Source organism: Chaetura pelagica, unplaced genomic scaffold (assembly GCF_000747805.2).
Source record: "Chaetura pelagica isolate M959 unplaced genomic scaffold, ChaPel_1.0 scaffold69, whole genome shotgun sequence".
NCBI lineage: Eukaryota > Metazoa > Chordata > Aves > Apodiformes > Apodidae > Chaetura > Chaetura pelagica.
In genome coordinates, this window is record NW_009970724.1 from 8,604,770 (window position 1) to 8,621,967 (window position 17,198).

General features: G+C 37.6%; 2 protein-coding genes across 3 annotated transcripts; one reads left to right on the forward strand and one right to left on the reverse strand.

Moving 5' to 3' along the window:
* The first annotated feature begins 330 nt into the window (after positions 1–330).
* Positions 331–6,949, forward strand: RPL5 (ribosomal protein L5). The gene is made up of 7 exons (XM_010006758.1): positions 331–457; positions 554–669; positions 2,181–2,315; positions 2,905–3,107; positions 4,044–4,221; positions 6,049–6,137; positions 6,789–6,949. Exons 1-7 carry the CDS (start codon positions 331–333, stop codon positions 6,886–6,888), a joined length of 948 nt encoding a protein of 315 aa, XP_010005060.1. The 3' UTR covers positions 6,889–6,949.
* A 2,293-nt stretch (positions 6,950–9,242) lies between these two features.
* Positions 9,243–12,713, reverse strand: FAM69A (family with sequence similarity 69, member A). Of its 2 annotated transcripts, XM_010006626.1 has the most exons (4): positions 12,586–12,713; positions 12,181–12,288; positions 11,342–11,518; positions 9,243–10,187 (listed from the first exon to the last, which is right to left on the reverse strand). In XM_010006626.1, the coding sequence occupies exons 1-4, from the start codon at positions 12,703–12,705 to the stop codon at positions 9,375–9,377; spliced, it is 1,218 nt and encodes a 405-aa protein (XP_010004928.1). In that variant the 5' UTR covers positions 12,706–12,713; the 3' UTR covers positions 9,243–9,374. The 2 variants fall into 2 exon arrangements, with proteins under 2 accessions (XP_010004928.1, XP_010004929.1); XM_010006627.1 differs by lacking the exon at positions 11,342–11,518 and having other exon boundaries at positions 12,586–12,711.
* Positions 12,714–17,198: the final 4,485 nt, after the last annotated feature.

Sequence of the window (17,198 nt, forward strand, 5' to 3'; positions counted from 1 at the left end):
CTTAAGTGAATGGCGGGGGCTGCAGGAGAAGCTGGCTGCCCGACAGGATTGGCCAGAGAAAGGACTGGCTGCAAGGAAATGACTGGAAATGACCACAGTTACTGCCTCGCTCCCTGCAGGCAGACGTTCAGCTAACAAACACGATTGCTCGATTTCTACTAAAACTGTGAAGTTACGGAGAGAAATGTGCGTTAGTTCTTGTGGAAAGGATAGAGATTCAGGGGCTTGGGTGGTGGGTTTTTCTTCCATTTTACTTTTATGATACATTTTAAAATGTAAGTATCCTGATTTCACCGCAGTTTTATTCATGTGAGGTATAATTTAGTTAAAATGGTCTTGACTTACTGGTTATATGTTAATAACGTCAAGTTATACTTCTTATTCAAGGGGTTTGTGAAAGTTGTCAAGAATAAGGCGTACTTCAAGAGATACCAAGTGAAATTCAGGAGAAGAAGAGGTATTTTTATATTATCTGTAGCATATAATTAATTGGAAACTATTAATATTCCTACTTATTTCACAAATTTTCCACACTGTAACTGTTGTCTTACAGAGGGAAAAACTGATTACTATGCTCGCAAACGTTTGGTAATTCAAGATAAAAACAAGTACAACACTCCTAAATACAGGATGATTGTGCGTGTTACCAACAGAGACATCATTTGCCAGGTAAGGCCTGTGGCTCTTGCTTACCTGCGTTCCCAAAGTGAAATAAACAGAAGGGGGAGATGGTTGGAAGCTGGTTGGGTTGTTTTTTTCAGGCTTGATCTGATCGGTTTTTATCATGTAAAGTAGAGAACAATCTTTATGTTGATGCAGCTTCAGTAATAAACGGTATTCACAATAGAAAGTAAGTTTTACTAGTGTTAATGATCTTCAGCAATGTTATTCATAATGTGAAATTGTACTATTTAAATGATGCTGAGGTAAATAAAAGATTTTAGGGAGAGGGAAGATTAATTTGGGGTTTTTTTTCTGCTGTATTTTAAGTGCTTTGAAAAGAGGCCTTTTTGCTTGACTGAAGACTGTTAATGAGGTTGACTGATGTGTCAGCCTGCACTATTTCAGTGCATCTAATAGTGCCTTCTTTTGTGAGAATTTTTTTTCTGGGATGTTCTGTGGATTGTGTGAAACAGGGAGGCCTTATGATGACTTTCCTGCAAGATTAAAGGAAAATGGTAAATAAGAATAGTAGGCATGTTTTTCATGCTTATGCAGTTGGGTGTTGCATCATACGCAGTTCCTCACTATAGTTTACTGTTTTGTTTTCAGAATGTTTTGACTAATTTTGTAGTTAAAGACTGAAACATACTCTATCATAAATACATGTTGTTTAGCTCATGAAAAAACAGCTAGAGAAGTTTAAATCTCTTTCTTCATAGAACAGTTATCTGTTGAGAGCAGGGGAGAGAGCTGTTTTTACAGTAAGTCAGTTCAGATGAAACTATATGACCTTGATGAGGTTATTTTATCTTTGAAACTAAAACAAAAAAAATCAGTGGTGACAGGTGCCTACATCTGACTGATGGTGGCTTTCCTGTCTGTAGGAATCCTGCAAAAAGGGGGCAACTTTTTGATGTAGAAGGATGTGGGAAACAAAAGGAGGAGGTTCTGTTTGTGAAAAGAACAGTAGAAACACATCTTGTAGTACTGGTGTCACACCGGAGGCCTCTGGAATTATTAAACTCTCAGACCCATTAATAAAATAATTCCATTAATAAAATAATAAAATGTTAATAACAGTGTTACCACAAACTATATCAGGTGCTTTTGCATTTTTCTGAGGTGCATTATATACTGTGTTGTATGAGAACTACTTGAAGAAAGTGGGACGGAATGCATCTGTATATCCACATCTATAATGATTCACTGAAAGGTTGTTTTTGTAGGCAGTTTGCTGGCCTCTTGATGAATGTGAAGAAGTAAATAAGAGTTGTTGCTGACACACATTTTCTCTGGCCTAAGACAGATTTGAATTTGTCGAGTCTGTTCTTGAGGAGTTAATTAGGCCTTTAAAAAGAAAAAAAAAAGAGAAAAATGCAACACATTGAGCTTGCCGGCAAAGGTTGGTAGTTTGCTGGATGTTCCTATACGGAATTCCTGTCAGCTTAAACAGATGTGAAAGAAAATAAATGGAGCCCAGAGCTACTGTGAGAACACTTAACTTGTTCTGTTGTCAGATCGCCTATGCCAGGATTGAAGGTGACATGATCGTCTGTGCTGCTTATGCCCATGAGCTGCCCAAATACGGGGTGAAGGTCGGCCTGACCAACTATGCAGCAGCATATTGTACAGGTCTGCTGCTGGCACGCAGGGTAGGTATCTGTCAGACTGCCTGGAAGCTGCTGGTCTGTCCTTTTGATTTTCTTACACAAGGGAAAGCCGAATTCCTTAAGTGACCTATTAGTGTAGGTACCTGACTATGGGCTTCTCTACATTTTAACTTCTGCTCTTTACCATGTAGATTTGATGACCTCCTGTGACTGTCAGATCACAGTGAGAAGTATGACAGCATGCAGTTTCAGCTCCAGCAGCCCACTTTTAAGTCTCGGCACTTAAGTTTGGTGGAGGGAGGGAATCAGGATAAAAATGTAAGAAATGTACCTTTAAGAATTTGAAAACATAAGCAGCATCCATCCATTTTTCCATATGAGCCCGTCATTAAGTCTTAATTTCACTGGTGTACCTGTTGGCACAAAAGGTTGAAACTTAAGACATGCTTACCATAGTGGTTGTTAGAAGTTTTGTTATTTAAGTATGGGATACATAATTTTTGTAAAGTAATTGTTAGAAACATGAAGATTCTACTGCAATTTTATGTTTTAAGGTGGTGGTGATTCTTCATTTTGGCAAAAAATGGAAATAATTTCAGAAGTGCGTTTTTTTTTTTCCCCTTCTTCACAGCTTCTGAATAAATTTGGTCTTGATAAGATCTATGAAGGCCAAGTTGAAGTGACTGGTGATGAATACAATGTGGAAAGTGTGGATGGAAAGCCTGGTGCTTTCACATGCTACCTGGATGCAGGTCTTGCCAGAACTACCACTGGAAACAAAGTCTTTGGTGCTCTGAAGGGTGCAGTGGATGGTGGTCTGTCAATCCCTCATAGGTAATCTAGTCTATTTGGGAGAAGTCCTTTAGAATTAACCTGAGATGCTTATGTATGTGGTAGTCCACTCACTTCATGATGACGTAATCATTACCAGGTCATAACCAAATTATGTAGCCCAGGTTCTGGATTGGGATTTTTTTTTTCATTCATCCCTTTGTTGTTTTTTTAATCTGTGAGTGCAATTCTGATAGTGTTGCTGGGAATCATGTAACTAGCAAGATATGCTATTAAATTTTTAGAAACTAAAGAGCCATCTTCCTGCTTTGACCTAAAATAATGAGTTAATTGAATGCACTGAAGCACATAACCTTTGGTGTTCTCTTGTTTTAAGTCTTAGTTGTGTGTGTGTATGAGTGTCACTGTGAAAAGCTGTACATACCAGGTTCAAAACCATTGACATATTGACATTTGCTACAGTTGTCAGTACAATAATAGGTCTGAGTAGTCCACCTGCATTTAAGGTTTCCACATGGAAGTTTTGACAATTTCTGTCATAGGCTAGGAATGGCAGGCTCAAATTTTCTGGCCATTATTGCTGCTTTTTGCTAGCAGCAGTGGGGAAAAAACTAATCTGAGCTCTGCTGTGTGTATTCCTACCCTCTCCCATGCTGTGCTATTAATTGTTGAGTAATTCTAGTTTTTCTGACTTGGCTGCTACGTGATGATATTCCCAGTGACTGAACACTCTGTAGTTGGTCCTTGGTGTGTTCATGATGTATTGCACTGTTTCAAGACGGGACTGATGGCAGCTGAGATGAACTTAACACTTCCAATTCTTAATTTTCTGTCTCTCTTAATTTTTAATTAGAGGGTCCTACCCCTCAATTATCTGTATGAGAATCTGATTTACCAGTCGTTTCTTTGTGGAACTTAGCCTCTGGAGGAGAGGATTAGGCAGCATGTATGAATGTGACACTCCCTGCTGTTCCACAGTACCAAACGCTTCCCTGGTTATGACTCAGAGAGCAAGGAGTTCAACGCAGAGGTTCATCGCAAGCACATAATGGGACAGAATGTTGCAGACTACATGCGTTACCTGATGGAGGAGGATGAAGATGCTTACAAGAAACAGTTCTCCCAATACATAAAGAACAACATAACACCTGATGGGGTAAGATTTATCTGGGCTGGCTGTGGTGCATTTAAATAAATAAATAGATATGCTGGTAAGTTTTGCAGAGGGCCTTCTCGAGTAATGCAAATGAGCTTGACATGTAAAATGATTTTCATGTTGTATGTTATCCATGTGAAGAGAATTCTTCTTTAAGGGCTCTGTAGTATATTGTAGATGTTTTGAAAGGGATATCTTTTCTCCTGATGTGAAGGTTAATGTTCTGCTCATAAATCTGAGCTTATAGGACTGCACTGTAAACCTGACCACTTTTTTTATGATACAGAAATAACTTGGAAGTTTCTATACATGCCACTTGCTCATTGCTAATTCTGCACCACAGCCTTTCATTTCTGCAACTGTGGTGGTTGAAAGTGGGGATGTGTTCTAGGTCAAATCTGCTTTATGGTTTGTGTGACCTTATAGGTAGTTCTGGGTCCCAGGTGAATGTAGAGTAGCTAGCTATTAGAGAAGCTAGCAGCTCATGAAACTACAGAGTGTAATATATCTTGTTTTAGGACTATTGTAGAGTACTTTGTACGAAACATTAGAAGGTATGTAAGATTACCAAGGTGCTTCTTTCACTTTTTTCAAGTGTTAAACTCCTTTCAGATGGCCTGTCCTGCTGTCTGTAGTGTTCTTGCTTGGTTTCCCCCATTTAGTGGTGCTGAAGCTTGAAACAAATGTTCTCATGTCCCATTTTTAGTGTATAGAAAACTTAACTTCATTCTCTAACTCTTTGTTGCTCTGAGGGTTTGTTTTTTTTGTAAATGTATCTTAAGTGGTCTTTTTTTTTGTAAATACTAAGTAATGTATTGTAAATGCCAACTTAACCTATTTTACTAAACAAATTATGTATAGCTTGTATTGCAATGACATGGGTCCAGGACTTGCGTCAACAGCCAGACAGTTACTCTTTGTACATCTAGAAAAATTTTCACAGCCAGGGTTTATTGGTCTTAATTAACCACCAGCAAAAGTATTCTTAAAATTAGTGCCATTATGGAGCCATAGTTGTCTTTGGGGCAGAGCAGCAGACAGATGAGGATCCTCTGGTGTCTTCTGCCATTGACCTATGTAATTGCACAGATCACTTCCATTTTCATGTCTTACATGTTACAAGAGGAGTCACTGAAGTACACTGACCTGCTATATGACCTGTCAAACTGCTCTTTGGGTGTAGCTGCTGTGATGATGTGGGGACTGTCATGGTTCATGCAAGACTTGTTAGTCTGTACCTGCTTTCACAACTTATTTTATTATTTCCCATCTTACTAAGCAGCTTTTGTAATGTGTACTACAGTAGGGTCTGAACAGTTTTAAGATTACATGTCTGATGACAGAGTTTGTGTGGACTAATTTTGGTTTAATAAGTAAAAATGAAGTATTTTATTCTAGGCAGAAGTAGAATAACTTTGTAGACTGGCTTTTAATTTACATGTAGGGAGGCTATGGCACTGAAAGTAGGCTTCAGAGGAAAAGTATTTCAACTGCAAGATCCTAGCCTGTCTTTATGAGACTTGGAAATAGTCTGTAGTTACTCTGTGGCTTTGGTTCCGTATGTATAAAATAAGGATAAAATTACTTGTTTTGTGTCCAGCTATGGGTTTCGATACTCAAATTGTATTACAGCAATAGTAGGAATTTCAGTGCTGTGCCAGTGATCCTCTTTATGAAGAAAGTGTTAAAGGCAGCCAAACAATTACAAGCTCCGTTGTGATGAAACCTGTTTCTAGTGCATGCTCAGGTAACATTGTCTTGTATTTCTTATATGATCCTACAACTGGACCACTTGCAGAATTTAACTATTTATTTATTTATTTAAAGATGGAAGAAATGTATAAAAAAGCCCATGCTGCTATACGGGATAATCCAGTCCATGAAAAGAAACCCAAGAGAGAAGTCAAGAAAAAGAGGTAAAACTCTCATCTTCGCTTAACATGAATGTGTCTTCTCTGTTGGAAGATATTTTAGTTACATTAAAACAAGTCATGTGGTCTATGGTGCAGTTGTGTCAGAATTCACGTGTTAGACCAGATTAAGATACGAGCATTTCTGTGTAACCGTCAAGAGCTAACATAAGCAGTAGAAATTAAAATTTAAGAACCCTCAACTATATGTATATAAAAAAAAAAAGAGAAATGGCACATGCTTATTGCCTGAAGAGCTGGAACTCTTAGGTGTGTATATTTAAGTCTTAATGTTTTCAGTGAGAAAGGTGCTTCTCTTCAGGAGAGGGCTGGCTGACTAATTTGTTGGTACTAAACTACTGTGATTTTTCAAGGGAAGTAATAAAGACAAAGCTATTGTATTAGGCTTGATACTGGCTATAATCACAGAAACAGTATTGAGCTTACCTTTTGAGGAATTAAACTGCTGCAGTCTCACTGTGCCTTTTTGGGGTGTCCTAACCAGAGCCTTAAATCATTACAAGGAAATTGTGTGTTCCAGAGGATTATGTTCTAGCATAGCACTTGTAATCACAGTTCTGGTTCATTGCAGCTTTCTTGACCACCATTGTGTTTATTTCTGCCTTGGATATCTCACACATTGTGCTTACATTGCAGGTGGAACTGTCCCAAGATGTCCCTTGCCCAGAAGAAGGACCGTGTTGCTCAGAAGAAGGCAAGCTTTCTCAGGGCCCAGGAGCGCACAGCTGATAGTTAAGACAACTTCCACAATTTTCTATGACACTTTGGAAAAAGTGGCAATAAATTTATTGTGTAAGGAACGGTGTAAGACTGGCTAATTTATTTATCTATCAAAGATTCAGAATATTTTTTTATCATCCAGATATTCTGCAGTCTTAGGGGTTTTTTCCTCCCCTTCAAAGTACTGTATGGATTGAACTTCCTCCCAGAGAAGAGAGGTGACTTCAAGGCTTCTGCATTAGAATTGCTTCCAGAAGAAGGGGAAATTAATTTCATTTATTTTTGGTGTGACTACTGTTAAAGACTAGATGTAAGAACTTGCTGCTTCTAATTACAAGATTATTCTAAATTTTTAAAAAGAACTTTACATGTCCTTCACTGTTTTTCTTTCAGCATATTTAGTGTTATGGAGGACTCTGTATGTGGCTTAAGAAAAAAGCAGTAGTAGGCCCATCTGGTTCTAAAGCCCCAGGTTCAGGTAGGCTACATGGATGAATGTCTTGCTTTAAGACACAGAGGGTAGGTATTGCTCTTGAAAGATAAAAGGAGGCCTGTGATTTATTATAAACAAAAGTGTGGGGTTTTCTTTTCCAATGAAAGCTCCAGTTTGAGGCAACAGCAATAAAAGTGATGGTTCTGTACATAAAACTACACCATTGAACGCTTTCCAGTTTACCCAGCATGATTTTGGATTCAGTAACCTCTTCCCAAAACCCAGCAGCAATCACAGTCGGATTTTTCCACCAAGAACATGACCACATTTGAGTGCAGCATGGCTGGAGAACATTATCAGGTTAGAGACAATAATTAGCATTAGCATAGTAATTCCTCAACTAAAAAGCTGATGTTTACAAAAAAGGACACTCGTAACCCAAGCTGCATGCTCTTACAGATGGTATGGAGAAATTACGTTATGTTGGTCCTGTACTTCAGGTTAATAATTCAAGGTATGCATTAAATACAGGATACATAAAGCAATTAGCAACCTTGCAAATATTTCAATAAATCTTGTCCTTACTTATGCTGAAAATGAATTGAAGGGACATGATTTAAAACTATAGGGATGGCTGCCATTAAAATAATTAATGATGGAACTACTTCATACCTAGAACACTTGTAAATGAAGCATTAACAGTTAAGTATTGAGCATAGCATTGTGTTTTATGAACATCCCAATTCTGTGTAATTGTGAAAATAGATGTAAATCGGAGAAACAACAGGGATGCAGATTAAAGGTAGTACAGTAGTTGTGCCATGTGGAATGCCAGGATCAGATGGTGTTTATTTACTCAGGACTTGAGACTTTACAATGACTTGCAGATGGTATGAGAAAAAACAATAAACACTACAGCTCACTTATATTCCACCTCAATTCTAGCTGTTTGAGTCTCATAGGCTCCCATTTAAGCAATATTTCATGATCCTGAACAACACAGCTTCAGTCCTACAGTTCAGGTCTAGTTCTTGCTTACATATTTCCTGCAATAGTTCAAGAGGAGTTAAGTACAAGTCTACCTAAATTTGGAGGGACAGTAAAGGGTGAAGGCTTTATCCACATCTATTGTGTGTTTCACAGCAGATTCCTAGACTATGCAAACTTTCCTTTTTTCAACTGTTGGGGCATTTCTGCTTCCACTATTTTTAAAAATAATTCAGTTCTCATAGCTTAGTCCACAAACTTAACTACTTTTCAGTATTTGCTACAGCTTAATCTGGGTTAAAGGTTTCAACTGAAGTACAATAATTGCAGCTTGGAGCAGATGTGTTGATCTCTCCCCTACACTGTGTATGTGATTGTAAGAAATAACATTCTAAAATTCTTGGCTCCCAATATGATTGACTGTATAAGGACTTAATTTTAAAAGTGTTGAACTACTTAAACATTCAAGATGTAAGCATGAGGTTACATGGTGTAAACAGAATCTGATTTGTCTCATTAGAACCTGTCAGGTCTAGAATAAAATTCTAATTTTCCACAGTTTAAAAATCATTAATGTGCAAATTCTGCCATGCCAAGGTAAACATGAGTCTCACAGTTCAGTTTATTCACAACAGCAACTTGGACTCAGACACGTTATTTGCAGTAGTGGTTCTTCATAAGTCTCATTAGGATAAAAACCTTTTGCAGGTGTTTCACAAGCGACCAATGATTTTCACATAATCGTACGATGTTCCTTCACTTGATGTGGTGGCACAGTGAACACTTTCATCCCATTCAAGATCTGACAAAGTGCACAGAACAGTCAAGCATGCAGGGTTTTTGTTTCCATAACACAGAACTGGAACACCACAAGTGCTTCTGTCCTCTGCCCAATCATTCAGTGGCATGTTCGTTCCTTAAGAAGCACTGTCATAAGGTACTGGCTGAAGGGTAAGAATTAAAGAGCCATTCATGAACTCTTGAGTAAAGAAATGTCTTTAAAAAATGCTGCAGATCATTCTTATCAAATGTGATAGGCCACCTCTAGTGGCAGGCATCAGGATCTTCTGCTGGTGAAGAAGTTAAGAATCATTTGTATGGGAAATTTTCTTCCATAGTAAAGTTTTTAAGTTATTGAGTATTAAAGAATGCTCCATTTCCATCTGATTTGCTGTGACTTTAAGGGCAATACACAAATACAGTTGTTTTTCTAGTTCTTCACGGATATCAGAAGGAGCACCACGAAGCAGATAGTCTTTAAGTAGCTGACAGGCTTTTGCCAAGTTTGGCTGAATTACTTCTGTGGTACATCTCATTTTGCTCTGGTCACAGAGAGTTCTACAGTCTGTACCATAAATACAGTCCAAATCTGATTCACACTGACGATCTTTAATTATTTCCTTCAAATTAATTTCTGGAACAATTTTTCTCATGTCCATCATTTTCAAGTCATATTTATCATTATAGCCCAAGATTTTGGCACTGGTATCGCACATAAGAAAGTTTCCATAAGGTCCATGGAAAATATCTTCTACAAATTCTAAAAGCCCGATAGCTATTTTTGCCTTTCTTGGCCAAGATGGTGTAAACCATTGGTCCATGCTTCTCCTGAAGCCAGAAGGAATTAAAAGTTCTATAATCCATGGAAGGCTGATTCCATAGAGAGAGGTATATTCAACTCTTTCAGTCACATAGAGATCCCCACAAAAGCCCATCAACTTGGGAGTATGTTCTTTATCCTGCAAGATCACCATTAACAGAAACTCATCTAGCTGTAGAAGTGCCCATGCAGATTTTGCCTCTGGCAAAGAAACTCTGCCATCTTTGTTTCCATCAGCAAAAGACAGGATGAGATTAACCAGTTCTGAAAGATTTCCTTGTTCGCCCAATTTTGCCTAAAAGCAACAAACAAAAAAGATTTAATTATGATTTAATTAACCACCACTGATCCACCTGACATTCTACCTCCTGTTACTCTCCTTCTATGGATAGCATGGTAGGGTATATTATGTTCTTGTTTTCATTGGTTATAGATGTTACAGGACTTGCTACCAGATGCCTGAAGAGCTTCCTTTTTGTTCTGTTAAAAACTGTACAAGTAAAATGTTTAGATCAGTTTTAGTTTTCAGATTATTAAACCTTATAGGTGTAGAGAAATTTCAGTATCAAACTACATTTTGGCCAACTATAAAAAGTACCAAGATACAGTGGGTACAAATCCTATATGGTAAAGTGTCCTGAAAAAATTAATTTTGTTATTTGAAATAACCACCTCCATGGTATCAATACAGAGAAATAAGCCATGGCTGGATCAGAACTGTTGCATTTTCAACTACCATCAACACACACAAGAAGTCAGACAAACTTTACCCAAATTCTCCTAAAAATCTACTCTAAACCACCTGTTACTCACTCATTCTTAAAGGCAAAGCTACTGTAATGCATGACAACTGTAATCAGCTATACATAGTTGTGTTGTACTTGAATGCATGTGTACACATGCTCATTCAGCTAGAGCAGCATTATTTCCATCACTGGGGCATAGGAGCTATGACAACAACAAGAGAATTAATTTTACAAAATAAAATCCAAAATCAGTAGAGACACAGCATTGAAGTGATAACTACATTATGAAAGTATCACATTAGTATAACACAGAAAGAACTAGGAGAAGTATGGCTGGTCATTCTTTGAGAGATCCCTGCTGCTCAGCTAGCATAGTAACCCTTCCCAAGTGTGAACAGTTTTTCAGTTGTGCTTCAGTCTTTGTACCTGATCACAATAACCCCAAAAGCAGCCAAGTGGTTTTTTAACCATATTTTCTATACAAATAAAAGTGAAAGCTGTAGAAATGAAAGATGCATACTAGCTTCCCTCTGTTAAAAACTAAGGAAAAAACCTGATCATTAGTTACTTCAGACATTGAAAGAGGTACCTCTAGGAAAAACAATTTCTGTTATGATTATTTTTCTAATGTGCACACAATAGGTATTTTCTCCAGCATCTGGAAAATAAGCCTTTCTGTCAGAACAAATGAGCATGTACTTACTTTAAAAAGACCATAAACCATTTCTTTGAATTTCTCAACAGTGGTTCCTCTTGTTGGTTTATCAAATAGGACTATTTCCTTCCTTGGTTCTGGGTCAGTACCAAAATCAAGTTGAGCAGCTTCTTCCATCTGGCATTTTATAACACTTTGAAGATTTCCCCAGATTCCTAAATACATCTATGCAAGAAAAGAGGGCAAAGGAAAAGAAACACTTTAGAAGTCCATCATCTAAAGATCACCTCTACTCCAACCACTGCTTCAAGAGTCAAGTAGCAACACAGATTATAAACTTGCTCCTACATCCAGACAGTGCACAGGGAACATTCAGACAAGAGCAGTTTCAGATACAATTCACTCCTGCAGGTACTTTGGAGACACCACACCATCAAAATAGAAAGAGGGCTTGATACACAGTGTATTGGCATTACTAACACCTTTGTCTAGGTTGCTAAGAGATTGTTTCTTCTATTTGGGAAGCAGGATAGCAGAGTAGTAGTATGCTATACAGAAGTATAGGTATTCTGTCAAAACATGGAAGGACCCAGTATATTATACATATGCTTATAAAACACATGCATTATAAAAGAATAACATTTCCCCCTACATACAGGAATAATATATGTGTAATATATGTGTGTATGCATACTGTATGTAATATATTATTAATATAGGATATATAAAAATATATATATATATAAACATGCTCTGCATGTCACAACAAACAAGTTTGAAATAATTTGTATCAGACAGACACTGCTGACACTAAAGTCTGCTTCACGTTCTAAGGAATGACATTTCAGTGGGAAATAATAAAACTAGTTGGATGTGTAAAGCCTTACCTGGTTATTGGGCCTTGTTGACAAACATTTTCCAAAATACAATGTTTCTTTAGCACAAAGACTGCTACATGCTGACCCATCAATAACTCCAGTCTTGTATTTATCACACTGAAACAAACAGGACAAAAGTATTTTTCTGATTGCCCAAGAAAAGAGGCAACAACTATGTCTCTCCCAACATCTGACTCTTGAAAGAAAAAAAAAAAAATCTAAGAAAACATTTTAAATACCGTCTACCAAAACAATGTTAAGAAACATGACTGGTTTTATCTGTAATTGAAGAGGTAATCTTACTTCAACATGCTGGACTATCAGAATTTAATTAATTTACATGGGCCACTGGCTGAATTTGCTCTGGAAATAGTCAGGAAAAACACTTAAGAAAGCTATGCTAAATATACTTACTATTATTTTCCTACAGTCATGTCCTCTGCATAGTTCTGTGTAGGTGGAGTACTGAACATACATAACCCAGCTGCCAATAAATACTACTAACCAAGAGATGAAGAGATACTTCATCCGCATATATGAGAAACGTACCTAGAGGACACAGAGAGAAAATATTCTTTGTGATTCATTCAGCAATCACAATAATAAAAACTAACATGATTTACTATTTCACCTTTAAGAATTCGACTTCCACAGTGCTAACAGGCAGACTGCATTGCATGGAACATTTGCTTCCTTCAGTGAGCAGAAATGTCAGGGGAGATCAGTTTGACTTACGTAGGCAAAAGGAAAATTAAGATATAAATAAAATAAAACATGACAGACCCTCAGAGGGCAAGCCAGGCTGCAAGAACAAGTCTGATCAAAATCTTAAACTGTCAGAGCTCAAGTAGCTGCGGGGTTTTTTTTAGGACCAGTTAGCTGTGTTCCACTCCTAGTAAACCAAATCAAACAGACCAGGAATCAGGTATAAAAATAATCAGTGTTAGTGTATAAATATGCAAGAAAGATATCCAGTGAGCAGGGTGGCTATCACGGACAGGTTCCATGTCCTGAAGTCTCCTAATCCTTCCTTGGAATTACACCATTTAATTATGCAAGTAAAATTCTTCGGTACTAGCCTCACCTTTAGTGGTCTTTCCCATAACTGTATGCAAGACTTAGCTGTTGTTTCTGTGGCCTCACATTTATATTTTTCACTAGGGACAGAGGAAAAAATAAGTATTTATATGTTAAGAATCAAGGGAGAGCCGAGTGCCTTCTAAGGGAAGAAGCACATTTTGATTTTCTCTTTTTTACTTTCTCTAAGCCTAGGTACAAATAATTTTGGAAGAAATGATCCAAGAAAGGTAATTTCCAAAACACCCAAAGGGGGATTCCAATCCATGCGGCTGTGGTCCTGCAGCCTCAGCTGTGCATCCCTCTTCCTTCATTCCATCACACACACTCACTTGACTTGATCTTAAAACTACTTAGTTGAAAGGAGAGAGAGATGCAACTAACTGCTTTTATTCTGGTGATAAAACTTGACCAGACAGTTCCTTCAACCAATTCTTTTATAGTATTTTATTGGGAGTGTTGCAAGACAGGAATAATTTCTGCTTTTTTCCTCAGAGCCACATAGACCTTAGTTGGAGTAACATAATTTGCTCTAAAGCATGGTGTCCACAATATGGGTATCAACTGGAGGGAGTACAAAAGGAGCCCAGCAATAATGCTGTGTGGTATACACATTTAGAAACCTCCTAGAAAATGTATGAGGAGGCTGGGGCTAGAGAGGACAGGAGGGCCACAAAAACAAATCTGACAGCAACAGGTTGCAGAGCATGAAAAAAAGAAAGGCCATACATAAGCCCTTCCCATTGGAAAAACACTAGTAAAGCAACAGAACTGCAAGACTTCTAGTGCAGTCTTCTAGCTTAAAAAAGACAATATACCACACCTACATGCTTGCAACATGAAGAATCACAAACTTTCTTGCAAACCATACCACTCAAATAGGCTGATGAAAAGCAGAAGTCATCCTGCATGTGAATCAGCAATGCGTGAGAAATGATACTTTATGTATGGGTTCAGAAATACTTCCCCCACCATCACCTCCTAGAGAAGAGAACTGAAAACTTAGTTCAAAGTCAGGTGGACTCAGCCTTTTCTTTCTTGCAAATAATTTTCTGTATTTAGTCATTTACAATTTTCACTTACTAGTTCTTATTTCTTTCCAGTACCTCTTTCGAGCTCTTTGCTTGGTAAGTCATAGTGTCACCCTCTTCAACCACACATTATCTGCTATTATTTTTCTTCCAATTATTTCCAGTCTATTTTCATCTGATTCTACAACACTGGCTTCACTTCCAGTGTTCTTTCACTATCTGTGCTACATTTCAAGTAAGTTTCCAGGACTACTCAGTTCCTCATCCTCTTCTTCAGTTTCTCAGCACAACTTGCCTACTTCAGAATCCTTGTCCTGAACTACTGCCCCTGTACAAAATAGCTTATCATCCACACACATCCTTCTTTCACAGCTCTGGGAAGACAGCAGAGGTGGCATAGTGAAGCACTAGAAGAGTGCCTCTCTCGTTCTCACTTCCAGAACCAAAGGAAAGCTATATGCAAGACAGACGGATTCTTTGCCTACTTTAGTTCTTATATCCAGACTACACAAAATAAAACCAAACTAGAGATCTATTCCCCAGCAGATGTGTCCCAGGAAGCCCAGGTTACCAGGCTAAAGCAGCCCTCCAGAAGAGGTCTCTTGAAACACATTTTTAACTGTGAGGTGAACCAAACCAGTAGATCAAAAACATTTAAGGTACAGGATTGAGGGAGCACCTGATCTGTATCAGTTGTGAGCAAACAGATTTTTCTCAGTCCATCTAGAGAACACAATGTGCTTTTATTTTTTTTTTGCTACCTTTGTACTTTCTGCTGGTAGAAGGCCAATTGGTACTTACGAGTTTTAGCACTTAAAAGTAAAAACTACTGTAGTATAGTCATGCAGGTTCAGTGTCTTCTGTAATAATTTACTTATTTTTATTTGCTCTTATACCACCTAAAACCTCATGGTTTCATAACCTGGACTTTAAAATGTTTTTTTCTCGTTTCAACTTAGTAATAATACTAATGAGTCCTCTGTAGTACAGTTCCTGAAATTATCTAACTAGGTGAGTCATTGATCTATTTTTACTTTGGCCTAATGTTTCTGTAACTAGATACAGCATCAAACAGAAAGCAAGATCTTCTTTGCCTTCACAAGCACAATGAGATACAGCAGCATCTGAAGAGATGTACAAAATTATTTGAAGCATGGCATTTTGATAAAATCACATCATATTCCATTATTGATAACTATGCAATGAAGACATGCTCATTAGATTTTTGTACTGATCTTTTTGTCACAACTGACTTCTAGTCAACTGAGCAAACAGCTGCTCATTATTCCCACCTTCCACACCCTTGCCCAAATCCTCTGTCAAAATTTACCGCCACATAAGTCTGTAGGAGCCAACATCCTTAACTTCTTGCATGCATACTGTACAGAGCTAACTTAAGAAATGTTGTTTTCCACCTAAGTATATACCACCAGTGTAGTGCTGTGAACCTAATCTCATACAAATCTAATCTCATTGTGCATTTCATAAAATAAATAAATCCCAAACACGACCATCACACACACACAAACACACACACCTCCACCAACAGAACTCCTGAGCATCAAATCTGAAAAGGATTTAAGCTTTTGAACAACTTATGATGTTCTATCTAAATTTGCTACCAACAAAAAAGTAAAAAGGATCCTGTTTGGCACTTCAGGTAATCTGTCTTCCTTCCTACCCAACCTCCCACGCTCTTTACTCAGCCTACAGCTGCTGAGATACACTACACACAGAAAGAAAGAACAGTAGTCTCCTAGTCTCCATGCAGTACGAGGCCTACAGCACCTGGAAAAGCTGACAGATGACATTCCTACACATAAAAGCTTTCTCCAGAAATGTACATTTTGTGGTTTTCTTCAGGAATTTTTAAAAGTAAACAGCACTACAGTACAATCATTATAATTTAAGAATTCGGTACTGAAGCTGGATGCTTCCTCTACCACATAATGTACTTTAATCTTCAAGTGTCATTCACTTATGAAGTTATAATTTGAAGAAACATAATTACTTTTTTGAATCCTACCAGAAGTTCTCATATCTTAACATACCCTCTGCACATTCTTCAAGGAAACACTTTCCCTGTAAGTCCCATTCCTCAGATAAGTCTAGGTACTCTTTCCTTCAGAGAACAAATAAAAGCATAAATTAAAAACAAGCTAAAAAATGTTTCCAATCCAAGCAAGATAATATAATTCATTAAAAACATTCAAGTTCATGATTTTCTCCTCTTAGCCACAAAGGGCAGGCTGCAACACAAGGGCAGGATCGATCCTTGGCAGGGGCAAATCAATTTAATACAAAGTGCATTCAATTACAGCCTTTGCTACTTTTTTCCTCCTCAAGACTGCTACGTATAGACAGACTGCATCCAGAATACCTGTTCTTTCAATATAAAATATATTAGTACTGTGTTTCAGGGTATGTTTCCTTCAGCATACCAGCATGTCTTCTTCCTGAGGTTTCTAGCTTACAGAAGCCAAATCTAGACCTCTAACTCCATCACACACATTTGCAGAGATTAAACTAACAGAAGAACTTTTTTTATTATGTGAAGTTCTACCCACAAACACAAAAGGATAAAGGCAGGCAGTTTTAAGTGATTCAAGCAACGTCTGTCTGAGACAGATGTTCATAAAACAAAAACCATGGGCTGCAGATTACTATGAACAAGTAACCACAAGGAGGACACAACTACCATTTACAGACACTAAATCAAAATATGTGAAGGATTATTACTCCACAGCTGCAGTCAGTCTGGAAAATAAGTCTGCAGAGAACAGGATGCTTGGGGCAGAGTTTAAACAGGAAAAATAAAGTAGCTGTTTTTTTTTCAAATTGATTTTGTTTTTAGAAGTGAACTTTTCATAAATATTTAGTTACCAAGCCCTTAATAAAATATTGCAGAAGACCTATAGG

Excerpts from the sequence above, each read along its gene's own strand:
- RPL5 (XM_010006758.1), top strand. The coding sequence starts at position 331 with ATGGTCTTGACTTACTGGTTATATGTTAATAACGTCAAGTTATACTTC. Across the intron at positions 458-553 it reads GAAATTCAGGAGAAGAAGAG|AGGGAAAAACTGATTACTAT; the intron begins GTATTTTTATAT and ends GTTGTCTTACAG. Across the intron at positions 3,108-4,043 it reads GGTCTGTCAATCCCTCATAG|TACCAAACGCTTCCCTGGTT; the intron begins GTAATCTAGTCT and ends GCTGTTCCACAG.
- FAM69A (XM_010006626.1), bottom strand. The coding sequence starts at position 12,705 with ATGCGGATGAAGTATCTCTTCATCTCTTGGTTAGTAGTATTTATTGGC. Across the intron at positions 12,289-12,585 it reads ATGACTGTAGGAAAATAATA|TGTGATAAATACAAGACTGG; the intron begins GTAAGTATATTT and ends TGTTTGTTTCAG. Across the intron at positions 10,188-11,341 it reads TGGTTTATGGTCTTTTTAAA|GCAAAATTGGGCGAACAAGG; the intron begins GTAAGTACATGC and ends TGTTGCTTTTAG.